Here is a 27750-nt window from a genome sequence, read left to right as displayed (position 1 = left end):
TTGATATACTATGCTTCTAGAACAAAAGTAAAATGAAGATATTACCAAAAATTACATCTTTTATTCCTTCAACTAAAATTTTATCACTAAAGGTATGCATTCATGACTGTGTGTATTGATAAGACATGATAAAAGACCCTGTCTCTGGGTGCACATTGTACATGCTGTGAAAGTAGGGACCAAATCATCAGACGTCAATACCCACTTTCTCGCTGAGTTTAACTTCTTCACCAAGTAGTGAAGACTTTTCAGTGGCAGTATTAATTAATGCAAGTCTAAAGCCAGTAGGTTCCTGTGTTCTTGATGATGGGATGCAGCTAACTATGGTAGTTAGAGAAAAACAGTAACAACTTTGACTGCGTAAATATAGTAAAACTGATGCACCAAAGATACTCTGAACTCATACAGAAATTTCCTGGAATTTTCAAGCACTAAAGACATGTGGTAATTAATTATGACACCAGAAATTTCCGGCATTCAAGGTACAGTAGTCAAGAGGTCAAAAAAGAAAAAAAATGAGAATTGTTAGTAATTAAAACAATAGCAGAGTATGCTTTTTGAATGAGTGGCTAGGTTAATGGTGTAATGGATTTCATGCTGTACATTGGAACTAATGAATTCTAATGAAACATGATACAAGCAAATGCTTTATCAAACTTTATGGTTTTATTCAAAAATGACAAAAAACAAACAAACAAACAAATAAAAACAAAGGCATGACAATTGTTATTTACATATGTACACATGCATGGCTGTTACATTCTGTGGCGTTAGTTTCTATGCTTCCATTTTTAGTATGAAACTCTGATCAGCTTTAAGGAAATATAGGCTCTGCCCTAAAAACAAAGGCACCAATGGCAACTCTGCTGAATAAAATGCACCTTTTTCTTCTGAAAGTGTTTTAGGAATCTTTCCACAGTATATCTAACGGATGCCTTCAGAGGTAAAATGCCGGCATAAATCTTTGGCTGCAGAAACATTTTCAAATTTTGCAAACATTAATTTTGTCCTTGACTTTTAATATTGAAAAAATGTCATTTTTCTGATAGAAGAAAGTGTGAAAAATGTTTGTATACATTTGCATGAATTTACATATTTAAGTGTAGTTTGCACCTTTTGGTGGTAACATCTGTCACAAATGACTTCAACCATTGGACCAACCAACAAAAGCGTGTTAGTCTTGTTATGGGTTTGAAATTTCACTTCTGGTTTATATTGTGGCATTTTGCAACAAGCTTTAAGGCTGCCATAAAATTACAATACGAAACATGACATACAAAATTTTTTGGCACCAAGTGTCAATCAGTGACTTTCAATGAAACAGAGAGACATCAAGATGCTTCTGTTAGGACATTTTGTAAATTAAATGCAAGTAATCTCTCCATGCTGTATAGAAAAGGTGTTTCATTATTGGCAATAATACAATACATCGAATTATCCCCGATGGGCAACCAGCAACAGTCAGTTACACTGTGCTTTGTGTCAGAAAATATAGTTCAGTTCACTTTGACAATTGCAAGAATATGAGGGCTAAGTCAATGGTCACAAAAAACAGTAAAAAAAACCACAAGTTAGTTGATGAGTAACAACTTTGGTGTATTGTAGGGAGGGGTACATTATTGCTTGTTGCAAGCAGATTTAGTTGTAGCAAAAGTATATCATAGTAGGGCTCTCCCTGGTTTATGTTTCTGTAACTTTGATTGTAATCGTAAAGACTGATGAAGAGATAATGTCTATGACATGGTAGCTTTTCCAAATGTAAAATTGAATTAAATATGACACACGCCAACAGGATTTTTGTTATATTGTTTCAAACCATCTAATATTTATGCCTGTTACTTGAATAATTTGATCTAGTATCATGGTTAGTTAGCAATGGCCAGACTTGGGCAACATGTGCAACAAGGAAGAAGAGGTTGCAATACCATTTCAGAAGAGTCAACAATGTCAGATTTTGTAGTTTGGGGAAAAATTTCAAAAATCCATTTTGTGGACACACACCCCTGAAAGAATGGAAATATTGCTCGTCCGTGATTATAAGTAACTGGCATGTGATTATTCATGAAGAAATATGCGGAAATTATAAAATTCTAAACATTCTGGAAAGAACTGCTCCATTTTTAATATTTTCGTCTCTGCTAAACATATTTCAAAAACCCTACTGACAAAAAAGGGTGGAAGAAAATTGCATGATAAACTCTTTTGGAAAAATTTTACTACATAGTGATCACTTAGTTGCATTAGAGAAAAATGGCGAATACAAACAGTAGATCTTCAAATATTGGTAAGATGAACAAATTCTATATCTTAAAAAGGTACATCTATGTAATGAAGTGTTCTGGAATGATTGTAGCACAGACATACATGTAATAATAACGTAAAAAACCACATCAGCATATGTTAAGAGTGTACACAATGATTGTTTTACATAACACTTGTAATATGTACAATTTCTATGAAATGTGTGACTCAATAAAATATTTAAAAATACATTCTCACAAAGATAAAGTTTTCAAATTTCCAAAATAAATGTAGTTCTAAGTTCTTTTTCACTCTAAAAGGAAGGCACACATAAGTTTCTTTGAGTGGGTTCTAAGGATGATCAATGGATGGAAGTTCATGTAAATATTTAGGATGGATTGCTTTGGTAAGTATACAGTTATTTGTCCATCTGAGCACCATCATCATGGATGAAGTTAATGTTCCTTGTTGCCGTAGCAACAAGGCAGAGTTTAGGATGGCGGAAGACACTCTAAGGTCTCTGGAAGTAACTGGTATTGCTTGACATTTTATAAATAAGTATCATACTCAGTTTGCGGGTATTGCTACTGATTTGAAAGTGCTTGTGGAACTCAACTGTGGGCAGGTGAACTTGAACCTGTCACCCTATATTGAGGTCTGTCACCCTGTATTGAGGTCTGGCACCGTTGTTTTCAGTGATGAAGCAACAACTGAAGCAGAAGGATTAAAAACCCTAATGAAATTGCTCCAGCTGCTGCTATTTACAAAACTACAGAATGAGACAAATTCCATTTTCTGTTCTGCTTTTGGTTAAGGTAAGAAAAATCTTACACCTGAGATGAATAGAAATGTACGCAATACTGGGATAACATTACACATTAGTGTTAAAAAAAATAAACCCATTTTATTCGCACTTAAAAGAAAGGACTAAAACTAATGAATGGACGGCTACAATTGATTGCACAACAAGCTTGTTAAATGTCCCCACCACACTGATAAATCATGTAGAAACAAAGTAAAAGTAATAGATGTTTGCTAGAGGGCGCTAACCTGATCTGTAAAATTGCTGGGGCTTAGGGTATCTTCAGAGTCATGGATGCTGCTCCACAAGCTACCAATGTTCCTGTCGGGGTGAAAGTACATGTATGGATACGTTCTGCTTTGGCCTTTGGGATAAAAGAAAAAAATTCCAAGATTTTAATATATTGAGGCGTGATATTAAAGCTGGTTCCCACAGCTGAGGTACATGCAGGAAAAGAAAATACTACATTTGTACCATTTACACAAAAATAAAACTATATGAGAGAGGCTGTTCTACAATTATACTGAAAGTGAAATAACTCGAACTTAAAAACATAACATTGCAAATAAATAAATATTCTTAGACACAGCATTATTACAACTTAGCAAGCTGTAAAGTGTAAATAAAGTTTGACACCGTAATTAACAATCAGTACTTTTTAAAGGGGCATTTCTCAATCCCTGGTTCTTGTATTCTTTGTTAATATTAAGTACTTATATGGTGTTAGCCCATTGTTTTACTTTAAATTTTCTATCATGTTGGCCAATTTGCTTTTAGATGAAGCTGATAAATGATTTGCCCCTTTAACATTGAGTACACAGATACACCATCATATAAACAGCTCATCAGGACTTTGGGTATGCTATTTGTACCAACAAATTGATATACTGACCTAATGTAACTATGCTAAAGAACTCTCACAAGAATTTTTACTCACCTCTAGGACTTTGAGACATTCCGCTGTCACAACATCCCATAATCTGACCTGCAGAGGATAAGAATATTTGTGGAAAGATGCTCTTATCATTTAAAGACAGATAGAGAAGGTTGTATGTGAATGAATTAAAATGTGTCTCACGACTCAAAATCAAATCATTGCTCACCATGCTAAAATTAATGTAAACTTGTTTTGAAAACAAATATGGGTGGTCAATTTGCTTTGAAAAAGTTTATTGACTTCCTATAGATGTAACAGAGGTAATGCTAGCCCCATGATAAAAAGCAGTCATTACTTTGGTGTATTTCTGAAGTTTCTCCATCTATTTCAAATAAACGCAAAGACTTAACATTTCTTTGGATTTAGCATTTGATGATTAAATTGCTTTGAAAGACTCATAAAGTTGCAACTTTTTGCATTATGTTAATGAGTTTCTTTCATACTAAAATCAGTTTTTGTTAAAGTGTGCACTGAAGATGTATGTGCATCAAAGTATCATTAACGACAAACTGAAACCAGATGTACATGACTGAATGAATTGAATAATACATAGATGTTCATACATATAGTCAACTCTACACACAGTATGCTAAAAGCGGTGGAGATGGTGCATATACACATTCAAATTCTCACAGAAATTAACATATTTCACCTATTGACACACACACAGCATTGAATCCTCTGCACAAATGTATAGCATTCTCTGTTTTCTTTGTGATATGAGATTTAAGAAAATGGCAAGACATTTAAATGAAGTGAAAATTCTTTAGTTTACTTGCCCGTTCCATCTCAAACGTATGTTACTGCCATTCATTTAATGGGGAGAATTCATTCAAAAATATCTACAAAAATTGCAACACATTTTGATGACACCAAATTACAAAGAAATGCAGCAAAGGAACATCAACAGTCTCTTGACGGCTTTCATTTTTGATTATGAAATACCAGTAGAACACACTCAGTCAGTCAATCTTGCTAAACTCTTTGCCATGTAAAATGTTTAATTGGTCAATAGAGATAGTGGCAAGAGTTGGGAATAGTGGACAATGACAGCATTTTGTGTTTATCACTTGTAACCTAGGGAGTCTTATGGGATAGGAATACTAGTAGTTTGGGCAAGAGGACCCCTAAGAAAAAAGCTTTCTGGTTGCATGTACCGGTGTGTGTTCACTTATCCCTACTCATACTCAGATACTTTATCAAATTTTATGTATCACCTAGATAGTTTTTGAACCTCCAGCATACAAAACGGAATACACTCTTTCATTTCAAGAAAAAATAAACTTTGAAATACTCAAGAATGGGAACTTTCACATACATTGATGTAACTAGGTAATAATTACCGTTTCATCATCTGATGCACTGGCAACCAGAATACCATCAGTGGAGAAAGTGACTGCTTGTACCCAGCCCTCATGGCCTTTCAGTATGTGTAACAGATTACCTTTAGCAGGGTTCCAAAGACGGACTGTCTTATCCCATGAGGCTGATGCCTAGAGGTGAAAGCAAATAACGATGAAAATTCGGTGATGCCTGTCGACATTGATAAATTAATGAAAAGAAATGGAAATCATGTCAAATTTAGAAGGTCTGTTGGGTTGAAACTAGGGATGCCTAGAACTTCCAATTTTGTGATTTGCGAGTCAACTGAACACTTCCTGATATCCAAAGTTTCGGTACTTCCCAACTTCGCAATGTGATCTTTGAAAAACTGAACAGATAACTTAATCTATGAAGAAATGGTTGCAAATTGAGCATGAGATTAACACTTGTCAATATTAAATTGTCATGTCAAGTGTTCTTAGTACAGTAATTTTTTTCCAATAGGCAAAAATTTAAAAAGTTCTATGACAAATTGTGGATGTGTATGTGTATGTGCATGTATGTAAGGGGGTGGGGCGTGTGGCAGTTTTAAATCACAAGTGCACGAATATCTCAAAGCAGAAGTCAAATTGAATATGCACAATTACCTGTAGATTACTGTTATTTGATCAATTTTTTTGAATAAGCAAACATTAAAGGAAACAGCAGTCAAACTATGCAGTATGGGGAACAAAAATAACAACAGCAAATTTCATTGGTAATGGGTGTTGTTGTCACGATTTCCATAAGATATTCTTTCCTCAGAACAGCCTTTCTGAAGGAAAAATAACCCTTGTGTGTAAAGCAACGTGTTGGTAAGGAAGGGGTTGATAGATTAGATCAGAGATTGTAGCACAAGTTCAGAGATGCAGCAAACATGAAATATTAAATCCATTTTCTAGAAGCTAAGAATAAGAATCTTCTCTACGCAGGTGTGAAAGTCTAACAAAAACATGCTGCATTCATTGGTGAAGAACATTTGGAAACAGTCTAACCTCATTTCAAAAGTAGAAAAATACCTGTAAAAATGATAAAAAGAAGTGTTGCATGGAATTTTGGAACGATTCAAATCAACCATCATATTGTTATTGTAGGAAGTCTTGCCATGATTTATAATATTATAACAATAATAATTCCATAGTTAACAGACCATTTCACCCCTATTTCTCTGTATATGAATTCAACCACCCTATTGAAACTAACTGTTACTGGGTTTTACCAAAGTCTAGTGGTCAAAAGGTTAGGGTAAACTTGTTTATGCATGTAAATATAACTTGAACAGAATGTGAAAGACTTCCATGCTGCAGCACACAATTATTATGTGTTTACCAAAAGATTTCTTCAAAAAATTGTGTTATATTTGAATAAACAATGGAAACTGCTAGAGCTTAAGAAGATGTACTCAGACTATTGCCTAATACAGGTATCAACAGATAAACTAATCAACTCTCCTAAATTTCCGCAGCTGTGTACCTACGTCTTATAATGGACTACACTGAAGTTTGAGCAGGCAAATAATTAATGTTGCATCATGGGAAGGATATCTCTTTTAATTGTTTTACTTCACTATAGAGATGAAAAATGTGTCTGGCTCAGATATGGCAGCCACTAGTGCTGATCATGATTATAGATTTGTAACTACCAGTACATGTAGCAATGTGTGAGTGTAACTTTAGCTGTTGCTGATAGAAATTTGGAAAAGCCTTATGTTAGAGCCCTAGATGTGATTTTTTTACCATTTTTACCACAACATTGGTATTTACCAAATCCCATTTTTTGTTGTTCTTCTGCTTGATATTGTCAAAAGTCTTGATATAATATTGGAAAATTATTTACTCTTACATAATATTATATAGGGTTCAGCCCTTGGTGTCGCGCCAGGGGTTAAGATTGGCAATGTTATTTGTATTGATTCATGATAAAATGTAATTAAGGTGAATTACTACGAATTACGTCAAAATTAAGTTGTGGTGTCATTTTCTTGAAAATTTTGCACAAATATTCTTGGAAGTTGTGCAAGTGCAAAAATGAAATAAAAAATGGGGGTCATCACGCTCGTTTCCATGGAAACGGACGATAAAATGGCATCGTTAGAAATAAATAAAAATGATATAATTCACTTAAACTAAAGAAAGAAATTATAAAACACTTAGCAAATGAGTTAATTTTAATAAATACCAAGACTTAAGATCCATATCTATTGAATGTATTATTTTCATGATGTTTGTGAAGAAATTTTAACATAAGGCGAGAAAAAAAAATTATCTGTTCAACGGGCCCGACCGACCCATATTTGGACCACTTCACATTTTTCTTTTTTTTTTCCCGAAATCTTTACGAATCTGAAGAAACGCGGAGATGTTATTCAGTGAACATCTGTCTGTAAGATGAATGACCTTCACATTTTCGATGACATTGACTTGAGTGAGATTGATACAGGCTATGATTTGAAGAGTAAAGGTGGAAGCGCATCACAAACATTTGATCAAGGTGAAGGGCAGGGTTAATACGCCGTGGAAAATAAACTATTACGCCACGTGTTCCGTATAGCATAGACACTCTGTACTGTATTGTTTCACTGGCGGTTATTTCACGTCCGAGTGGTTGTACAGTCTATGTTTTCTAGTGTTCGTATTTTCAGTGTTCCTTGAAAATTCTTTATTGTTCTTTGAGTCATCACTCGTTCCGATTTCCGTCATGGCTTTCTCCTATCGAATGTGTGATTGTAAGCAGCAGTTCTTACTGCAGGACAGACATGATTTGTGTTTCCGTTGTCGAGAATGCACAAGGAGTCAACCTTGTGACATTTGTTTCACTTGGACACAGGAGGAATGGTCTAATTTGCTCCCTCGCTCAACGACGTCACCCCGGACATCCCCGGGGCTGACCCGTCAGTTTCTGAGTCGCCAGTTTTGGTTGGAATGCACCGTGCTCATATGGCTGGTGACACCAACACAGAAATTAGCTCCGTTAGATTCAGGTGCAACCAACGAAGCTGTTCGTGCAAAAAGGTGTTCGTGCAAAGTTTTTCAGCGGGCGGGCAGATTTCAAAACTAATCAGCGGGTGGGAGAAAAATATCGATATTTACTGTAGGCGGGGAAGAAATGTCATTACTTTCAGCGGGCGGGAGAAAATTTTTGACAGTGGGCACCGGAAAATACGTAGAGGGAGGGGAAAGTAGCGTGCTTAACAATGTTCCAAGGTATACTGCTTACTGCTTGCATGGTTTTGTGTTGATCTGGGTTGCATAGTGGGCATCTAGTTGGCAATGGGGAATTTCAGTAGTAGGGAGAGGGCAGCAGGGAGCTTGAATTGTTGTGGGGAGTGGGGAGCGGGCAGACTGTAGATACCGGAGGGCAGTGGGCATCAAAATTCAGTGGGACATTTTCAGTGTATACCAGTGGGAGGGCACTTACGAACAGCTCTCACTTTCCCCTCCGAGTTTAGGTCAGGGTCAAAAATAAGAAAAATCAGTATATCAGCCTTCAAAACAGGTTTTGTGATGATTTTGAGAAATTCATGAAATTTACAAGTTGGCGGCACCTGTAGATTGAACTGTAGAAGTGAAGGCAAAGAAGCTGTTCTGAGACAACCAACCCATGTCAACAAAAATGAAAATATCATGAACGTACTAAACAACATATCCAGTATATGTTATGTGACTAAGAAAAGCATGAAACACACAAAAAGTGTTTATATTATATGTTCTGTTCAAGAAAAACCAAAAAAAAAAATCAAAAAAAAAAAAAAAAAATCCGCCCTACCTACCAAACTTTGAAGTCATCCCGCCCGTTGAACAGCTTTTTTTTTTTTTTTGGCCTAAGTATCGATTACAAAATGATGATATCGAAATTATATCACTACATAATTTCGAACTTTCTTCCTGTTGCTTTGAATGGTGTCATTTTGACCAAACTTGGCGAATAAACTCCTGACATAATACCATTTAGTTTACACTTTTAATAAAAGGGTGTCACCATGCTACTTTTTACAATATCTCCAGGTGAATGGGTAATTTGCGCCATATAAATGGGAGAGAAATGTTAATTTTTCGCTCATATTGAATAAAAAAAAGCTTCCTAGGGGGTCATAATATGACAAGGTTACAGGTCACATGTATTTCTAAGACACTGGGTCAAAAAATTAGGTAAAAGCGCAATTTCAACAATGACAGGTGATGTTAAATATATGCGCTACAAAATAACCCATTTGCGGCAGGCTGGAGTTAAATCTGCGCAGTAACGTTCTAAAGCGTGTGCGCGTCCGAATTTGTCGCCCTTTACCTTCTTCATAAACGTTTATATGACAACTATGCCCAGTTTCCTTCTGATGAAAGCAGTTCACGTACGGTACACAATGTCAAACCCTGCAGCAGTGCAGGTATAGATTTTCTGTAACGTGTAAAATTTTGGACAAAAATTGGCAATTTTTACAATGATAACAGCCTATTGCGTTAAACAAGGGCTGTATTATGCAATCACTATCATTGCAATGGTAACCGCACTGCCCATCTTCCACCTGCAAGCTGAAAACTATAGCGTTCCATCTAAAAACTGGCAATTTTTGAATCTAATTATTGACACAGGGGGCGCTTTTCTAAAATTCAATCCCAGCATTCTTTGCGTATGCCCCCGTTCATATGCACGACAGTTTTCCCTTTATCTTTATTAACGATATTTTGTATCAGCGACAAGGTGCATAATAACATTTACTGGCTAATAAAAGAGGTATATTTTATAAAAGGCATGTTATATAATAGTAATTTGTTTCGTATTTGTTTATTTACGAGTACTCAAAAAAAACATGGCGGCGCCCATGATAGAGGGGTACACTTCCGGTTACTCGCATAGTATATTATAAATATGCGCATGCGTAGTCAGTAAGCCGCTGGCACGACTATTAAAGATAGGTACTGTAACGTCATTTGTAATTGACCTATTTCTTTTCCAATATTGATTTCAATTTTACCATTGACTTGGTCCATCCACTCACCAGCATTCCCTGTCTTGAAAATGCCACAGCGTGTACATTACCAGTATGCCCTTCAAGAACTTTGACAGCGTCCATTCCACGGTTGCCACCCAATGGCCACACCCGAACTGTGTGATCCCATGAACCAGTTGCCTGGCCAAAAAAAAATTAAGAACGACAGTCAGCAGAAATCATATCTATGGTGGTGAGTGTTTCTGACAAATGTGTAGTGTAGAGAGATACACCAATGAACGCCACCTCTTCACTGGCTATAATATGACCTCAATGTCCATGAAATATTTTTGAATAACCCATAAAAATTCAAATTTTAAAACAGAGAGAATAAAAGGCAGTTTTGATTTAAATATTAAGTTGTTTATCCCAATTGATATACTGGTATGTGCCCTCTGAGACTTAGTTGCCGTGTGCCGATAGGGTGACAATATTCCTGTTTACAATAAAATGACTGGGTATCACCATGGTAAAATCTATAAGCTCATCAGCATAATCAAAACAGTAGTAATTCATGTAAAACTTCATACTTACAAGATACTTCATATCATATGAAAAAATACAGCACTGGATCATATTCTTGTGACCATTCAAAATATACACAGCAATACCTTTCTGGAATGGAAAGAGAATAATTGTTGTATTGTCAGCTTTGCAGTCACATGAAATGTAATCTTTGATATCACACTTACTGCCTGCAGTGTTTCATCTAGGATGCTACACCGGGACTGGTCCCCCTCTACAGGAATTTTTGAGGGGGATTTTAAAATTTTGGGGGGGATTTAACTGAAACATATAATCACGGCTTTACACATAAGTTTTAATGTTGCAGTGATGTCACTTGTGATATACATACTACAAGCCATAAATCACTTGCTTACACAATCCAAGATGCTGACTGCAAACACCATCCTCTATAGGATTTTTTCAAAAGTCAACAAATTTGAGTATCACTGTTGTGAATGTATATAGAGCTTAGAAGAGTGGCGGATGGCTCATTAATATTCATACGCATTAATATTCCTGGAAAAATTGTAGCGTATTTTGTACGCTACAATATTCTGTATGTTTGTTTGTACTTATTCTGTATGTTTGCTTTCTTAGGGCTTAAAATACATTCAAACATAACAACATCGTAAGCCATTTCCACTGTACATGTACCTTCAAGGGATTTTTTTTTCATTTTTAACTGAACTGTGTGCGTTTAGACAACGCAAGAAAAAATCTTTAGTAGTAATAAAGGAATGTTTTTCTATCTTCTGAAAAAAATAATATACTTGTTTGTCACGTTTTTACTTTGCTTATATCATCCCTTAACTAGTTTGGATCAAGATTGCCCTATACAAACCAGTTAGCTGTATTTTTCTAGTGACCTAGCTGGTCTTGTAGTCTTGTGCGCAGACTCAGTAGAGTTAAAACAAACAACTTAGGAGGTCAGACTAGTCTCTGTTTGCCATGCTTTGAATGTGGAGTTTCTCGATGTCAGATTCACTCTAATTGCTTTTTGGCAGTCATTTTACAATGGGAAAATAACAAACAGAAAGGCTGGTTGTCACCGACAGTTAACTTTACGGTTTATTTGCCCAAAAAATAAGTCAATGTTTGTTCACTGAATTCAATAACCAGGCCCGTTGACACTACAGCTTGCTCCTGACTCTCATTGCATGCAGTCCCGCGGCAGTCACAGTGCCAATGCCATTCACTGAACTGAACACGTTTATGTAACAGTAAAGTCCAATTTCCGTGTCAATTTTTGCTACCAGAATTATTTTCATAGTGTTATGGACATTCATATTATGCATAAAAACTTCAATTTGTCTCCTTTTCTCAATCGTACAAGATAGTTTGTCTCCTTTTCTCAATCGTACAGAGATAATGTGACACAGAAACCTTATATAGCTAGGGCAATGAACTTTTGTGAACGTGACTCTAAATGGGCTGACAGGCTTTCATATGCAAAATCAAAATGCAAAATACGGAAAGTACAAAAAGTATCAAATCGAACTAAAATTAGTCCCTTTCATGTACATGTTCTTGCTACACTATACAATGCCTGTTGCCAAAGTATTAACAGGTGCCGATAACGGGCCAAATGCATCGAAGTGACACCCATGATATTTGATATGCCATTCCAGCCAGCTCAAAGCAGTGCGCGATGGGTCGCCCCTTCTACGTACAGATAGCGGCGCGCAGCACATCAAAGAGGGGGAATCGCGCAATCGCGCAGCCTAGATGAAACACTGTGCCTGGTGTCTAAAAGTAATGACATACCGATATGATTTCAGTTATTTTATGTCATCGATGCGATTGTGTCAAATGACCTGCATGATTTGCATTCTGTGATGTGATTGGGTAGAGAGTCTTACCTCTACGTTCCACACAATTGCAGAGTTATCCCATGATCCTGAGCATAGCAAATTACAATCTGGTGAGAAGCTGATGGTCTCAACACTCCTACAGTGACCTAGTAACATCAAAAAAATTAATATACAAATAAAAGATGAAACAGTGTCAGAACTTAAGGTAGTATGCATCTCATAAGTGAAAGACTTAAACTTTTGCTCAATTTTTCCACAATGAAACTTTCAGCTATAATCTTAACAAATCAATTGTAAAAAAGTCAGGGGTCACCGGGCAAATGCAAAGTTTGGTACTACAGAAACACATTACCTGACATTTATCTAGATACACTGATATTCTCTGCAGAGTAAAATCTGAGACAGTGAAATTTTTTATTACTCCAAGAGACTTGAAATGAGCCCCAAAAAGTGGTAGATCAGAAAAGAATTGTAAAACTTTGAGAGTCCAAATATCTTTCCGTGGGTCCCATTCTACCTTAACCTGTTATGAACTGTGTGACATGTCCTTACGCCTATCCTCTAACAAATAGTACTTCAACAACATATCCTGATCTGGCTCCATCAGATTAAAATTTGATGACAGCAAATCGTTCATATACAGGGTCACATTGAAAGAGCATTATAATCAAAACGGAGTACTGACTGCAGAGATGTACTCTGGTCTGACTCAATAAAATACAGTTGTATCAACTGTTACTAACTGAAGTATGTTTGAATTGCCAATGTAGATATAACATTACATCACTACATCATACTAGTCCACTGAGTACCAATCATACTTAAAGCTATACTGTCACCTGTTCCAATTTTGCCACAGTTACCAGGGAAAGAGAAAATCTGACCAATCACAGATTTTAAGCGGGTGGCCGCTTATTAAAAACAGCGCCCTCACATGGGCATTTTGAATACCAAGGAACGCCCTTTTGACCATATATGGGCATATTTAGATTACAGGTGACTATATACCTTTATGGGATAATACCTGATAAAGTGTGTACAATCTCAGCATTTCTTGTTCTCCATATGATGACATTGCCATCGTAAGCAGCACTGGCAAAGTACTTGCTGTCATTGGTGATAGCTACACTCTTGATTGCACCTGTCAAATAAGTAAATAAATAAATAAATAGATAAATAAATATACAACAAATAATGAATAAATGAGTAAATGAGTAAGTAAATAAATCAGTAAACAATTAGTGCTGATGTTATTAAAAATTAACGCAAGGCATACATGTACTTACTTAGGCAGATATGTACATATTGTAAGTGTTAATATTTACTTCAAGACAGTATTTATCTAGGAATTCTGATTTAAACATAGAATTTTCCAAGTAGTACCAATACAGACATCCCTTAGCAGTTTCCTTAAATGTCAATGTAATCTTATTAGAATTCTTTTCACACGACACATTTTACACTCAAAGACACAAAATACTGACACATGCTCAGTTAGAGTCTCTTCTTTAGTGTTGTTGTTGTGTTTTTAAACTTACACCTGATGAAAGTCAATTAAATATAGGGCCAAAGTCCCTGAAGCTACTATAGACATGGATACAAAATTAAGTATTTCCTGACTGTATGAAATTATCTCACTAAGGTCATCCTAGGGACTTGTAACCCAAATATTAAAGCTGTCTGACCAGCGGTTTTGAAAAAACAAGCGACTCAACAGTTGACAGAGTTTTGCTGTGTTATGTAGACAATAACCTTTGTGACACATGTATTGATGGAGAAGGTGGATATCTTTGATAGCTCATTTCAGGATGGCCTGACCATTGAAAGTAAGTTCTGTTGAATAAAGTTGAGACTGTACGTACTCAGAGAAAGCACACTGAAGAGACAAATGTTTGAAACTGAAGAAGTTCAAGGTCATCAAAAGCATTATAAGGAATCATGTACACTTTCATTGCACTGTTTACACAGATTGCATAATTGCTATAAATAGCACAAGAGGAATCTTACAGCCCAGCTTTACCATAAAAACCCTATCACTTTGACCACTCTTTTAATTGGCCTCTCTATTTTTTTTCCGCAAAAAGTAATTTTATTTTATCCTTACCAAGTCAACCATAAACGGAAATTAGAACTTTCTCTATATCTATTTATTTGACCACCCTATCATGACAAACTATTATGAGCAATTTCTTTTAGATAACATACAGGGCACAATAAATGACGGTTCAGAATATGTCAAAGTTGGCATTCAGGAAAGTTGCCTTTACATGTTTTAATCCTCCGAGATGGTAAGCATTTCACTATGACCTGTCAAAAAAAGTTGAACTTTCTGATAATTCTACACTGAAATTATTTTGGCTTTGATGATTTCCTAATTAATTCAATTATTTAAAATCATATTAATTATTTTTTTCTGGGTGAATTGATAGGGTTTATACAGTACAAGAATTACATACAATGTAAGTCAAATTTTGACCAAAAATGACAAAAAATTCAAAATACAGATTTGCATATTTCATCACAATTTGAACAAATCTAAGTTGGGTTATCCCTAGGGACCTGTATACCAAATAACAAAGCTGTCTGACCAGCGGTTATGAAGAAGAAGATTTTTTACCAAAAACGTCTTTTTTGGCATTAATTTGCCTATTTTCAACAATATCAAAAAATTAAAAAAAATAGTTTCTCAAAATCATATTTTTAATCTACACCACAAATATCAAATCAGTAAGTACTGCGGTTCTCAAGATATTTGAGTGGACGGACGCCTCACAAACGGACATACATAATAATAATAATAATAATATAATAATAATAGTTTATTTCTCATAGGTCATGAAACAAAAAAAAAAAAAAAATGACAATACAAGACCATTTAAACCTGGCAAAAATTCAATGAGAAAAAGGACTGAAAAATAGTTGCATTCCGCAACTAATCGGGCTCAGCCTCACAACTCAATGTACAACAGTTTTCAAAAGACTGGTATAATTTAGGTTACACTGTTCCTTTTAGAAAATTGATAAGGATGAACAATTTTAGACTCGGTATATCAGTACAGTATAAGAAAATAAATATGAATCAAAACAATACAACACTTTCTAAGAAAAGCAATACACCCTTGACAAGTTAAAGGTAAAACTAGCCTAATAAGAGATACTTTTTCAATTCACATTTGAAGAGATGTCTTGAATGAATAGTTTTAATGTTTTCTGGAATACTGTTCCACACCACTGGACCAACAAATCTGATTGAAGTCTGGCCTAATCTACAGTTAAATTTAGGGGGATGAAGAATACTTTTATTTTTAGACCTGGTGCCATAAACATGCTCTAGAGGGGAAAAATATGAGTTAAAATGAGGGGGGAGTCTGTCATGGAGTGCATCATGAACAAAAATAGCGACTTGAAACTTAAACTGCTTATGTATATCAAGAATTTGAAGTTTTTTGAATAATGGAGCACTGTGAGAATAATAATTACTAGCTGAAATAATACGTACAATTCGTTTTTGAATTAAAAGAATGTCATATACATACATACAGACTGACGCCGGACGGATACCTATCCCAAAAGATTCTATAGACTATAGTCTATAGTAGCTAAATATACTATAAATAGATTATGTTTTTTTAATAATAGTACTTTACTGCCTTAGCTGCTATCATGAGAGATATTCTAATTTTCTATTGACATATTCATGTTAAGGTACCTATATCAATATTGATATTAAGGTTTTCACATTACTGTGTGACATACAATGGAAATTGCAATATGTTGAGTGATGCTGACATTTTGAGCATTATACATCTAGTGACATATACTACATGTTACATGTATTAAGATACAAAAGTGAAGTGTTGTGTGTTATTCTGGTACTAGGAGATGAGTCTGAGGCTCAATAATTATACAACCATCACAGTCAGATTAATTTAGAACCAGTTTATTGTCAACTTTAACATCAGGGGTTTTGCTAGATTTGAAGTAGAAGACAAAGTAAACCCAAAAGACAAAGTAAACGGCTTTCTAAAAGGTGAAGAAACATGTTAGCTATCACAAAGTATCAATTTTCAAAGAAAGTAGCTGGCAAAATCGTGAGAGAAACTGGTCAATTTGCCACTGGCCTCCTCTTTGAGAAACCCCAGAACATTTGTGAAAAATTGAATCTTCTCCACAATAAGTCATCACTGATGACACAGTCCCCACTACAGTTCAGCATTCTCCGTGTCTGGCCTCACAGTTGTAATGTAATGATTGAAATGTAATGAGATCTTAAACTACGGATTTCCCTACCTCACCTGTGAGGGCGCCCTCATTTCACCACTGAGTTATCCATAGTCAGGATGGAAGGGGTTAAAACATTTACAAAATCTGTTTTCATACATGCAGGTGGCCCGATTGTGTGTGTTGTTCGATGTTTTTTTCGCAGGGGTAGGGGGTGACCGTTGCAATTAGGCCAAACCACAAATAAGCCTTACAGTTCAGCATTCTCCATGTCTGGCGTGTTGTTCGTTGTTTTCTTTGTGGCGATGTAGGGGGGGGGGGGTGTGTGTTTGTGTGTGTGACCATTGCAATTATGCCCAACCACAAATAAGCCTTACAGTTCAGCATTCTCCATGTCTGGCCTCACAATTGTAATGTAATGATTGAAATGTCCCATTTAAAATTTTTTAATGAAGCAGGACCATCCTGTTTCATATCCCATTGACTTTGAGTTTGGCCATACCTTGTACGTCAAAACAAAACAGTAATCTTCTTTCAGGAATAAAATTATAAAAAAAACGTAAACAGCAGGAAAAACAAATGACAGATTTTCTTTCCAAAATATACTTAATTCATATATCTACAAAGCCAACACAGAGTAACTATAGTGTTTGGTTGCACTGAGCAATGTTTTCTCTAAAATAATAATAAAAATCTGGACAACACAATTTTTCATACATGTAGGGTAGATGTTTGATTAATTATGAAAGATTACTGCTACAGTTGAAAAGGAAGCAGGTGTCTGTTGTGACTGACGAAGAAAAGGCCACGATGTCTGACAGACTTCAACAAAATATTGACTCACTGGTCACACATACCTTTCCATTACCTAGCACTTTGGCTGGGGGATTTTAACGCACATGTAAAGTGTCTGTTTACATCATAGTGAACAAGCATTTCCTGTGTTTTACACTTGTAAGAGATCTCGCATTCTAAAGAAGGGACAGGAAATGTGTACAATTCCCAAGCCTCTATTATTGTACATGTAGGTATTATGTTCAGTTACCACCCAGCTCCAGTCGCAATCGGACCGATGGTCTGTCATCAGAATGCAAGGTCACTGAGGTCAACCCAAGAGGGAGCAGTTTCCAACATTTGATATTGGCAGGTTGTTGTGAGTTTTTCTCTAGAGGAAAACCATTCATGAAGCACAAAAGTCAAACCATTCATGGAATGGCTGTTCTCACAACATGATAGGGTCTAAAGATTTTAACAGCGATCAAATTTTTTCACTCCTCAACCATTTGGCGTCTGCCTGCTTATTCACTGATTTTTGACACAAATACTTCGGCGAAACGGAAACAGGTCACCATTTTGAGTAACAAACACACAAATAATATTTTACAGGAGAATTAGGAGATTTACTGCCTTAATTCCACCCAACGTATCTTCTCTGTGTTCAGGTTATTGACCTTATAAATCTGAGTAAGATACAACAGTGCAGGGGTTTACCGGACTAATGGATAATTTTGCAGGATACAAATCTAATTCCGTGCACAATCACAAGGGATTTTGCATGCCTCTCAACCATAAAATGCTCCATAAACTCCGCGTCAAAGTAATTCAGCCGATCACTGCACAAAAATAGCTAGCTCCTGTAGAAACACTGTCTACTGACCTTCATGACCTTTAAGTTTGCAGACCATTTGACCTGTGACCCTATTCCAGACACGGATTCTGCCATCATCGCTGCCGGTGATCATGATCTCCATGTCGGGGGAGAAGGCACAGCAATTAACCTGCAATGCAAAGAGACAGACTTCACATCCTGCATAAGATGTCACATCAAAGCAACAGGTACACGTATTGCAGTCAAGCCTGTGACACTGACTCCAGGATTTCAACTTCAACACTACTGTGAAAAGGTAGTCTGCTGGATATATTCATACAAAACAATGTGTGTTTTAAGCCCCATAATCTGTAACTTTTGATGTACTTATCTTTAGTATTTTCCATAATCTATTATTGTAAAATATGCTTCCTTGTTCTACTGAAATGTGTACTGTTCAACTTTGTCAACGTAGCCTGTATTTGTTGACAGCAAACTTCCAGTGTGGACTTGAATTCATTTATCAAAAATATTGCATTTTGCACATAATTCATTTCTTGGGCATGGCTCATAATTTGTATATTTTAGGGAGACAAATAAAAAGTTAACATAAAATTGTTTTACAGAATGAAAATAATACATTTATCAACTGTTACATAGATGTCCCTGTAAGAAAATACAATGTATATATGATATATAAGGTTTATCATTGTACTGCATCAAGGTGAATATATCCCTATATATAACTATTGTTAGAGATGAAGGCTGGTTATTTCATTTTGTACAAAACGTACTTTAACCTAGTGATAGTCTTATTGTTCATCTGCCAAAAAGCTTAACAATTTTTGCCAATATATTATCCATAAAACAATTTTTACACGAACACTCTCATAATCAAATATACCGTTGCATGTACATACCCATTGGTTCTAACTATACACATATGCAGGGCAGTAAGTGAAATAGTTAAATTATCATCAGGCAGTTTCAGTTAATACACAGTCCCTTGTCAGTGGAGGGACTGTGGTTCAAATCAAAATTTCAACATTAGATTTTTGTACTTCCAATTTCTCTCAGGGGAGCGGGACCAAGGAGTTTGAGGTCAAACAAAACAAGTTTTTTTTATTTACCATTCACATTTCAAGGTTCAATCATAGAAGGAGGCCCTGTCCATGGTTGCATGCACACCGTATTTTGCTTTCATGCTGAATGTAAACTTGTTCTATAGCTTTTTATCAGCATTTGTCTTGTTGGAAAACATTCAATTAAGTTGTTGCTATTTGAAGTGATGATTAAAAAAACATTAAGGTGAATGAATGATGAATAAATAAATAAATAAATAAATAAGTAATTAAAAACATTCATAAGATCTCTGCTGATATTGTGTAAAATATCAGAGCCCCTCCAGAAAAACACTGAGATGAGGATAATAATTAACAACTCATGCGAAACATTGTTGCGAGTTTATTAACTGTATGATGTATATCATAATGTGCGTGATGTCATTGCAAACACCTGTTGCTGCCCGCGCAAACTATTTGTACACTCTGCATGAACACTGACTTGTGTGAATTTTAGGCAGACCATACTGGAGCGGTCTTTGATCAATTTTCGGACCCTGCATGTTCACATAATTGAAATGGTACCCTACCTCGTCTTTGTGGCCGTCATAATTTCGCAGATCGAGCTTTGCAAAGTTTTCTTCAATCGCTGCCGACAACATAATAATGTAATGAAGAACCGATGGACTTATGCGTATTGTTGACCGACCGGCCACATCTCGTGTGTGGTCTGTACAGTAGACAGTTTCGCACTTCGTTCGACGAAAAGAGAACAGCCTCGGTTATGTGGTCATATCATCCGATTCACGAGTGTACGTGAACCACATAAATGCGACAGAAAGTCACCATATCCTCTTCATCCCACTCAAAGAAGGGAATTTCGGCAAAACTGTAGATATTTCTGTAGCTTGACGACGAAACTTTGCTTTCTGCTTGTGTGTTTATCGCGCTTGCCCGGTACGTACACCTATGTTACTGTGAATTCTTTTGTATGGCACAATCTTTTTTTGTGGAATAGGGGTTAAATTATGGAAATAGTTTTACGGTGCTTCACACTTGTTCTACATCTGCAGTCAGAACTATCTAGATTGTGACTCAAAAAAGAAACTTTTGAATGATATCGGGGATGCATAATTTTGGCAGTCGGTTAGGGGGCCAAGGTAAAGTCCAACATTTAAAACGAGGCAAGTGACACGATGCTGAAGTTATTTTCGTATTCGTTTTCGTATTCGTTTTCGTATTCGTATTCGTATTCGTATTGGAGTCACTGACAAAATTTTTTATTTTTAGTCCAAATTTCGTACGTATTATATAAAAGTTCTGTCTTTACAGAACTTACAGTACTTTTTATATGACAATTTATCAATACTTCAATATTTGAGAATGTAAGTTGAAAAAGATCCAATCTGTTTAGGCCCTAGATTGAAAGATATCGTTGGTATAATTAGAGGAGAGATTTTAAAAACAAACGGCCAGTACACAGGCACTCCTTAGCTGGGTAGTCTGTTGAATAGATCGATTTTCGGTTCGATCTATCGATCCCGTAGTCGATATGCGCGCCATTGTAACCAAAATACTCACTAGGTTACAGTGGCGGGCAAACTGACCACGGGATCGATCGATCGAGCCGAAAATCGATCTATTTAGCAGATACCAAGCTATTAGCGCCTGTGGGCCAGTAGTAGTCTTTGGAGGAAAGATTTTTTAAACAAACATCATTTTCGTATTCGTATTCGTATTCGTTTTCGTATTAACTTTATCACAACAACCAACTTAAACATTCTGTTGACATCATTAGTATCGATAATGGAAATTTAGCTGACCCGCCCAATTTGACGAGTTGTAAACTTAAAAGGTAATTTTCTTGTTTTAAACTGATATCTCTGAGAAAGTGATCGTCATAACGACAGTGAATGCAGGGCTCAACGTTATCGCATGCCCTAAGTCGATGACATGCTATATTTAGACTGCTGTCGCAAAGAAAATATCATCTCATATGATGTGGAAAAGCGTCATAAAAGAAAACGAGATGAATAAAATGGTATCATAGGCCTATGTCCCGATCGGTACATTTGTTTCCCTAATAAAGATTAATTAATGTGTGCGCTGTTGTCAGAGTCCTTATTTCAGTATGGCCCATCTCTGCGTCAACTGTCATTGCCAGAACATGTTGATCAACTTGCTTTATGATAAGATACACCAGAATGCATGGAAATTAATTGTATCGCGAAATATCGAGAAATACCTGTACTCTATGATAAATAGACTTCAGCTAGTCTAGTAGCTGTCGCTACTGGCTCGATCGGTTTCCGTCATTTGTTGCTGCGAATCCGTAGCCTCTACCACTCGGGTAGGTTGGTCATTGGAGCTCGAGTGCAGCAGAACACGTCAAGGAGTGGCAGGGCTCGTTTTCGCAGCAACGTCATTTGTTACTGTGCGATCCAGTTTTAGTGTTACGCAGTTTGCCCAGCTCTACAACTCCGTTCTGCAGGTCACTCCAAAAACTTTCAGCAGTACTATTTTGGGGGACCAATTAAGCCGCTAGCCGTAGATAGCTACTTTTTTCAACAAAAACTCTGAATAGAAATGCAGCAACTATCAACTTCGATAGATATTTTGTAGGCAAGAGAACAAAACTCAAACGTATATGCGCATTAAATCCTAGCTATGATATCGCAGCGGTACTTGTGGCGTGTATCGAACTCGCTCGGGTCATTGAGGTCATCGCCACAGTCCCATCCATGGTCTGTTCTCTACTACCTCCATGGTTCTACATAATTGCAGTCGCTACCCGGCAGATTTGCCATGATATTTCAACAAAGTTGCTTGCTATTTAGATCTAGCTGAAAAAAAACCTTTATGAAACAGGATAATCCAGTCCAAGCTTGATGAAATCGATGCTTTGATCTGCTCTCCAAAGGACGATTTCCGGAAATGGTCTAGCCGGTCACGTGCCACTAACGCAAATATTCATTACGCACGTGAACGCATGAAACATGTTGCAGTTACTGGTTGCTTGTTTTCCCTTGTCAGCTACATTTTGATGACATTTTATGCTGGGATTATGATTGGTTCATTTGAAATGATGTGACAGCACTAAAACTGCTTCTGATACTTGATTGGATTGTAGTAAAATTTATCATTAAATTCATGGGATATTTTGACAGATCATTCAAGATAACATCAGCAGACACATTGGCAGCGCTGTGCAGAGGAGAGAACGCGCTCAAACCTTTGAGTAACTCCGCTCAACGGCTATGCTTATTCAATGCGTATTTTGGGTCATGGCCTTTCAGGACAATGCTCCGTGAACACTGAGCGAATATATGTTGTATTTGATCACGTATATGGTATGGAGAAATGTCTTGAAAAACATTCAGTCGCAATCTCATAAAATTTGGTCGCCTATGCTACTGAAAATGGTCGCTACTTTGAGCCCTGATTGAATGTAATACATGAATTATCGGTCGGTCCGGTTTTATGTATAATATTGCTCACATCTTTACTCTGAAAGATAAACTACCTATTGTCATTGATTTATGTTACTTTCTCCCTTGTAGCAGCACGTACAACTTAGTCGTAACTTGCAATTTTGTAATTTTTGCCTTACCCGCACTCCCTGAGTTTTGTAAAGTATTGTATTTGTATCGTTATTATAATTTATTTCAGGTCTACGTAGAGCCATATCAAAATCAAGTAAAATACTTGAAATACAAAATTGTAAAGGGATATGATCATTCTAAAGTGAGTCCAAAAGGATGACCGGATATAACAATTTTCATATTTTTTTATTCAGATGGTTGTCCTAGACCAGTCCCCCGTTCATCATAGCTTTCAACAGTCACCCGTTTTGCAGCGCCTCACAAAAATCTGCCCTCCCCGCAAAACAATGGTACAGTCCAGGGCAGTTCCTTTGCATCCGCTCTCACGAGTCCCATTACTTGGCACTGACCACCTGATTTAGGGGTGCATCCAGCTGCCCGGTCAAGAGACATTGGCAAGCAAAGATGCTGCCTTACCAGATCCCAACCGATTTTAAGTATTTTTCCAAATAAAATGAAGTGAACAAATTCTTTAAAATCTACAAATGCAAATTTATGTAAATTTAACCAATTTGGCAGATGAAATTACGAATCAAATTATCACAATATTTAAACCTCAGTAAATATCGTATATAGCACGTTTCATACCTGAAACCTGGACTAAAAATAACAATTTCTGTCAGTGACTCCAATACGAATACGAATACGAATACGAAAACGAATACGAAAACGAATACGAAAATAACTTCAGCATCGAGGCAAGTGACTTCCTTGCTCTGGTCTCTGTGCCTAGAGTGACACACGGCCACTCCCGATGCCACGAATGCATGATAACCCAAGTGTGCAACACAGTTTCAATACAGAATGAAACTTGTCACAGCATCCAAGATAAGGTAATTTATCAACTAAGCTTTTTGGCACAGCGACTTTTGAAGTTCATTCTTATTTTGAATGCTTGCGCTCATCAATCCCTGCCCGTAGCTATCTAGCTATTGGTTGTCGGAACCAGAGGCACCACAGGCTCTAGAGTCAATGCAGGCGAACCGCTAGCCGTCACTGATACACTTTATTGTATCAGTGGCGGCTAGCGGTTCGCCTGCATTGACTCTAGAGCCTGTGAGAGGCACCATCGTATTATTAGCGCATGGGGAGGTAGTATAGTAGCTCCCTACTACCTCCATGATTAGCGCTACTACACAAAAAATAGCGCTATCAACTACGGAGGTGCCCGTGGTCGGAATAATAATAATAATAATATTTTTATTGCTTGCTTGTAAATATAGGATTTACATCACATTTGTGGCAATAAAAGTGTGATACAAAAATAAGTTAAAATTTTGTTCAATAAAGATAAAGTATTACAGTATAATAATAGTAGCTAATAATAAATATAACTAGGTATTTCTTTGTTTATATAAAGTAAAAATATAATCAGCAAGTTGTTCATTAAAAGATAACTCTTGTTTTGTTAGTAGAGAAATAAGCTGATTTTCAGTATCGTCGTTTGGGAAATTGATTTTACTGAAAAAGTACTTTCTTTGGACTTTGTATTTCTGACAGACTAATAAAAAGTGTGTTTCATCTTCAATACTGTTGGTGTTACATTGATTGCAGTATCTTTCAGTAATTGGTGTTTTTGGAACAGTGTGTCTCCCTTTTGCTAGATCATGATTGCTAATGCGAATATGGTGAGCAATTTTCTTTCTCACCTTGCAACTGTGTTAAGTAGGGTTCTAATCTAAAATTACGTTTTATTTTGGCATACATTCTTAGTTTACTATTTTCATCAGTGATCAACTTTTTCCAAAAGACTTCATAATTGTTTGTTAAATTTGTTTTCATTAAACCAGTTATAACTTTGTGGTGTTTAAGTGATGGAGCTTTATCAAGGAGAAAGTCCATTCCATTGTCTTTAATTAAAGCACTTAAACAGTTAAACCAGGATCTATTGTTAGTGTTGTTTACCATTTGCTCCAGAAAAGCTTCTTTAGCAAGATTACAATGTGGCAGTTGTACGATATGAAGCCAGTGTTTAACAATATTAAGTTTGATCTCAAGTAGAAGTGGAAATTGTCCTAGTTCACCCCTCACAGCGGCATTACAAGCTTGTCTATTACACTGTAAAATGTTCTTACAAAATTTGAGGTGAGTTTTTTCAATTGCTGATTTATCCCACTTCTTGTAATCCATGAAATCTTGTCCCCAAATCTCTGAGCCATACAGTAAAACAGGTTTAATGAAAACATTGAATAGATGTAGGGAAAATTTTATCTTTTTGTTGTGCAATAAAATCCTTTTTAAACTATACAAAGATTTTGCTGCTTTGCTGCTTTTTTGAATATGTAAAGTGTAGACTGCAACATGCTTCGCAGAACCCTGCTGAATGAAACAGTTCTCGATTATGTTGTGAGCATTATGCGCTACCAAAGTGCTAGTCAGGGTGGTGCCTGTGCTAAATTATAATTGTTGTGTATTTTGTTTCCAATTTACAAAAATAGGTGGGTCTTTGGAATTTTATCTATATTCCCTTCCAGGGTGATCTTTACAGATCACGCCACATTAACCCGTCAAGCCATTTAGCAAAATGCCTTGTAAAACAGAGAGTCATTTGGCCAGATAACAAGTAAATTGGCGGTCAACTTCAGTGGTCTGGTACAGGGATTGTAATACAAAAGTCAGCAGGAAGCCCAACTCTAGCCATAAAATTGATACTGATACTACAGGCTGCGTAAACATCGCACAGTGGTACAAACCATTTCTCTCATGGTGTATCTTAGAAAATAAACTGAATCGAATGAAGAATAATTCACAATTGACACTGATTGAGATTACCCGCTGATTTTAGTGTTTGCAATTGCTGTACCCAACCAGTGAAGTTGATCGCCAATTTGTTTGTTATCTGGCCAAATGACTCCCTGTCTCACTAAGCATTTTGCTAAATGGCTTGACGGGTTAATGTGGTGTTCTCTGTAATTAGTTGTTAAAACTGAAAAAGAAAAAACTGATCAAATAAATTAAATTTTTGTTCCCTAATGTGTCTGCAGTCATTCATGCCGTTCATACACAGGCCATTAAAACGCCTCTGAAACGGTTCTGGGCCAATACTGGCACAGAAAGTTATGTGCGGATACTCCGAAGTGGTTCTGAAGCGCTTTCAGATTTGAGACGGTTTAGTCGGCCCAACCTGAGCCGTTGTAGGGATTAACTCTTTCTGCAAATCGCTGTGTGGACGGACCGAGCCGCTTCAGAGGCGTTTTAAACGCCCTCTCGCAACAGGTATTTAACATAAACAAACGACAACCAACATAAATATTCACTTTGGTCACGGCTGCCAAACACAGCTCTATGTCTCGTGGAAATAACTGGTCAGACGACGAAATAAGTTTGCTGATCTCAGTCTGGGCAGAGGAAAGCATTCAAAGAATGCTAAAGAGAATGTGTCGCGAATACGTAGTGGACACACAGGAAAAAAATACTGAAAAAAAGGAGAAGAAAATGGCATTAACGGGTCTTTTATAGTTAGCCGAAGAAGGACTATTCCAATGGCAGACTGTCTTTACAGTGGAGTAACATTGAATATCTTTGGTAGTCATAGAAATGCAGACACTGGGTTGTGGAATGTGCATTGAAATCACAATGGTCATGTTATACATTTTTCCCCAACATCTGAAAACATCATACAGATACTCAGTTGAAGTAAAGCATAGACATACCGGTATATGAAATGCTAAACATGTATCAGCTTTGCAACCATACTTCCCCCGGAACCCAAAGACTTTGGTTTCCCGGAAGCTGCCCGCCAGGTCATGGGAGTAACGCCGGCGGATCGCCAGTCGGCATCGTTTATGGTTAGAACTAGGACGGTATCTGATCGTCTTCGAACCTCTAACTTTCGTTCTTGATTAATACCAGCAAACAGACTCAAAAATAATTATGCAGTTCAGTTCAGTCTACTCAGTGACAAAATTGTCCTAAAATTCTTACTCTTTGCTGTATCATACTTTGGAAATTAAAAAGACAATGCATTCATTCTATATACCATGGGTGTTTCACTTGAAGTTCTTATTTTACTCAGAGTATGATGAAATGCACAATATTTAGCTTGTTAGACTAACTTTGAGATGTGCAGTGAACACTGTCATCATTGAAAATAACTCATGTCTAAATCAGTGCTTCAACTATAACAACTATAACAGCACTGAATGAACTTGTAGATTGTTTATAAGGTATTTGGTAATTTCATCATTCTTTGAGATTAAAATAGGACAACACAATACTGAAAAGTAGCTGTAGGTGTTACAAGTAGTAAAGCTTGAACATATGTTATTTTGTTTGTTTATTATTTATATATTTATTTGTTTATTATTTATTTCAAGAATGCAAGAATGTTGTTTTCACTAAAGCATATATTAAAAGTTATTATAAGGATTATATATATGTGTACAACTTTGTACCTATGTAATCTTTCTTTTTTGGAGAGAGGGGGGCCACAAAAATTTTGTTGCCGGTGATGGGGGGCCACTAAAATTTTTGCTGGTTTTAGGGGGGCCTGTAAAAAATATATGCACCACATATTTTCTCTTCCGCCCCCCCCTCTGCCGTTAATTGTGCTCGTTCCCTAATATCGATACTATAGGCCTAACAGAACCCCATGGACGATACTAGATTCATTCAAATCGAGCGTATCCAATATA

At 36.5% G+C, this 27750-nt stretch overlaps 2 protein-coding genes across 2 annotated transcripts in view; one reads left to right on the top strand and one right to left on the bottom strand.

The window, feature by feature from the left end:
* Positions 1-644: 644 nt before the first annotated feature.
* On the bottom strand, positions 645-20493 carry LOC139152448 (WD repeat-containing protein 38-like). The gene is made up of 9 exons (XM_070725562.1): positions 20105-20493; positions 18523-18643; positions 13669-13785; positions 12693-12790; positions 10861-10941; positions 10336-10467; positions 5324-5473; positions 3981-4028; positions 645-3407 (listed from the first exon to the last, which is right to left on the bottom strand). The coding sequence occupies exons 1-9, from the start codon at positions 20174-20176 to the stop codon at positions 3315-3317; spliced, it is 912 nt and encodes a 303-aa protein (XP_070581663.1). The 5' UTR covers positions 20177-20493; the 3' UTR covers positions 645-3314.
* A 3306-nt stretch (positions 20494-23799) lies between these two features.
* The window catches only part of LOC139152447 (solute carrier family 35 member F3-like), a 30598-nt gene continuing 26647 nt past the window's right edge, over positions 23800-27750 (top strand). The window contains exon 1 of the mRNA XM_070725561.1: positions 23800-23949. The gene's annotated coding sequence lies outside the window, so the exon portion shown is untranslated. The remainder of the gene's footprint in view (positions 23950-27750) is intronic.

The sequence above is a fragment of the Ptychodera flava genome, chromosome 16 (genome assembly GCF_041260155.1).
Source record: "Ptychodera flava strain L36383 chromosome 16, AS_Pfla_20210202, whole genome shotgun sequence".
NCBI classification, from domain to species: Eukaryota; Metazoa; Hemichordata; class Enteropneusta; family Ptychoderidae; genus Ptychodera; species Ptychodera flava.
Note: the sequence above shows the minus strand (reverse complement) of the source record. Positions and strands in the feature narration are given on the sequence as shown.

What these genes read in the sequence shown, in the direction of transcription:
- LOC139152448 (XM_070725562.1), bottom strand. Translation starts at nt 20,176, where the DNA reads ATGTTGTCGGCAGCGATTGAAGAAAACTTTGCAAAGCTCGATCTGCGA. An exon ending in GATTGTACACACTTTATCAG is followed by an intron (nt 12,791 to 13,668) that starts GTATTATCCCAT and finishes TGATGTTACTAG; the next exon opens with GTCACTGTAGGAGTGTTGAG. An exon ending in CAATTGTGTGGAACGTAGAG is followed by an intron (nt 10,942 to 12,692) that starts GTAAGACTCTCT and finishes TTTCCATTCCAG; the next exon opens with AAAGGTATTGCTGTGTATAT.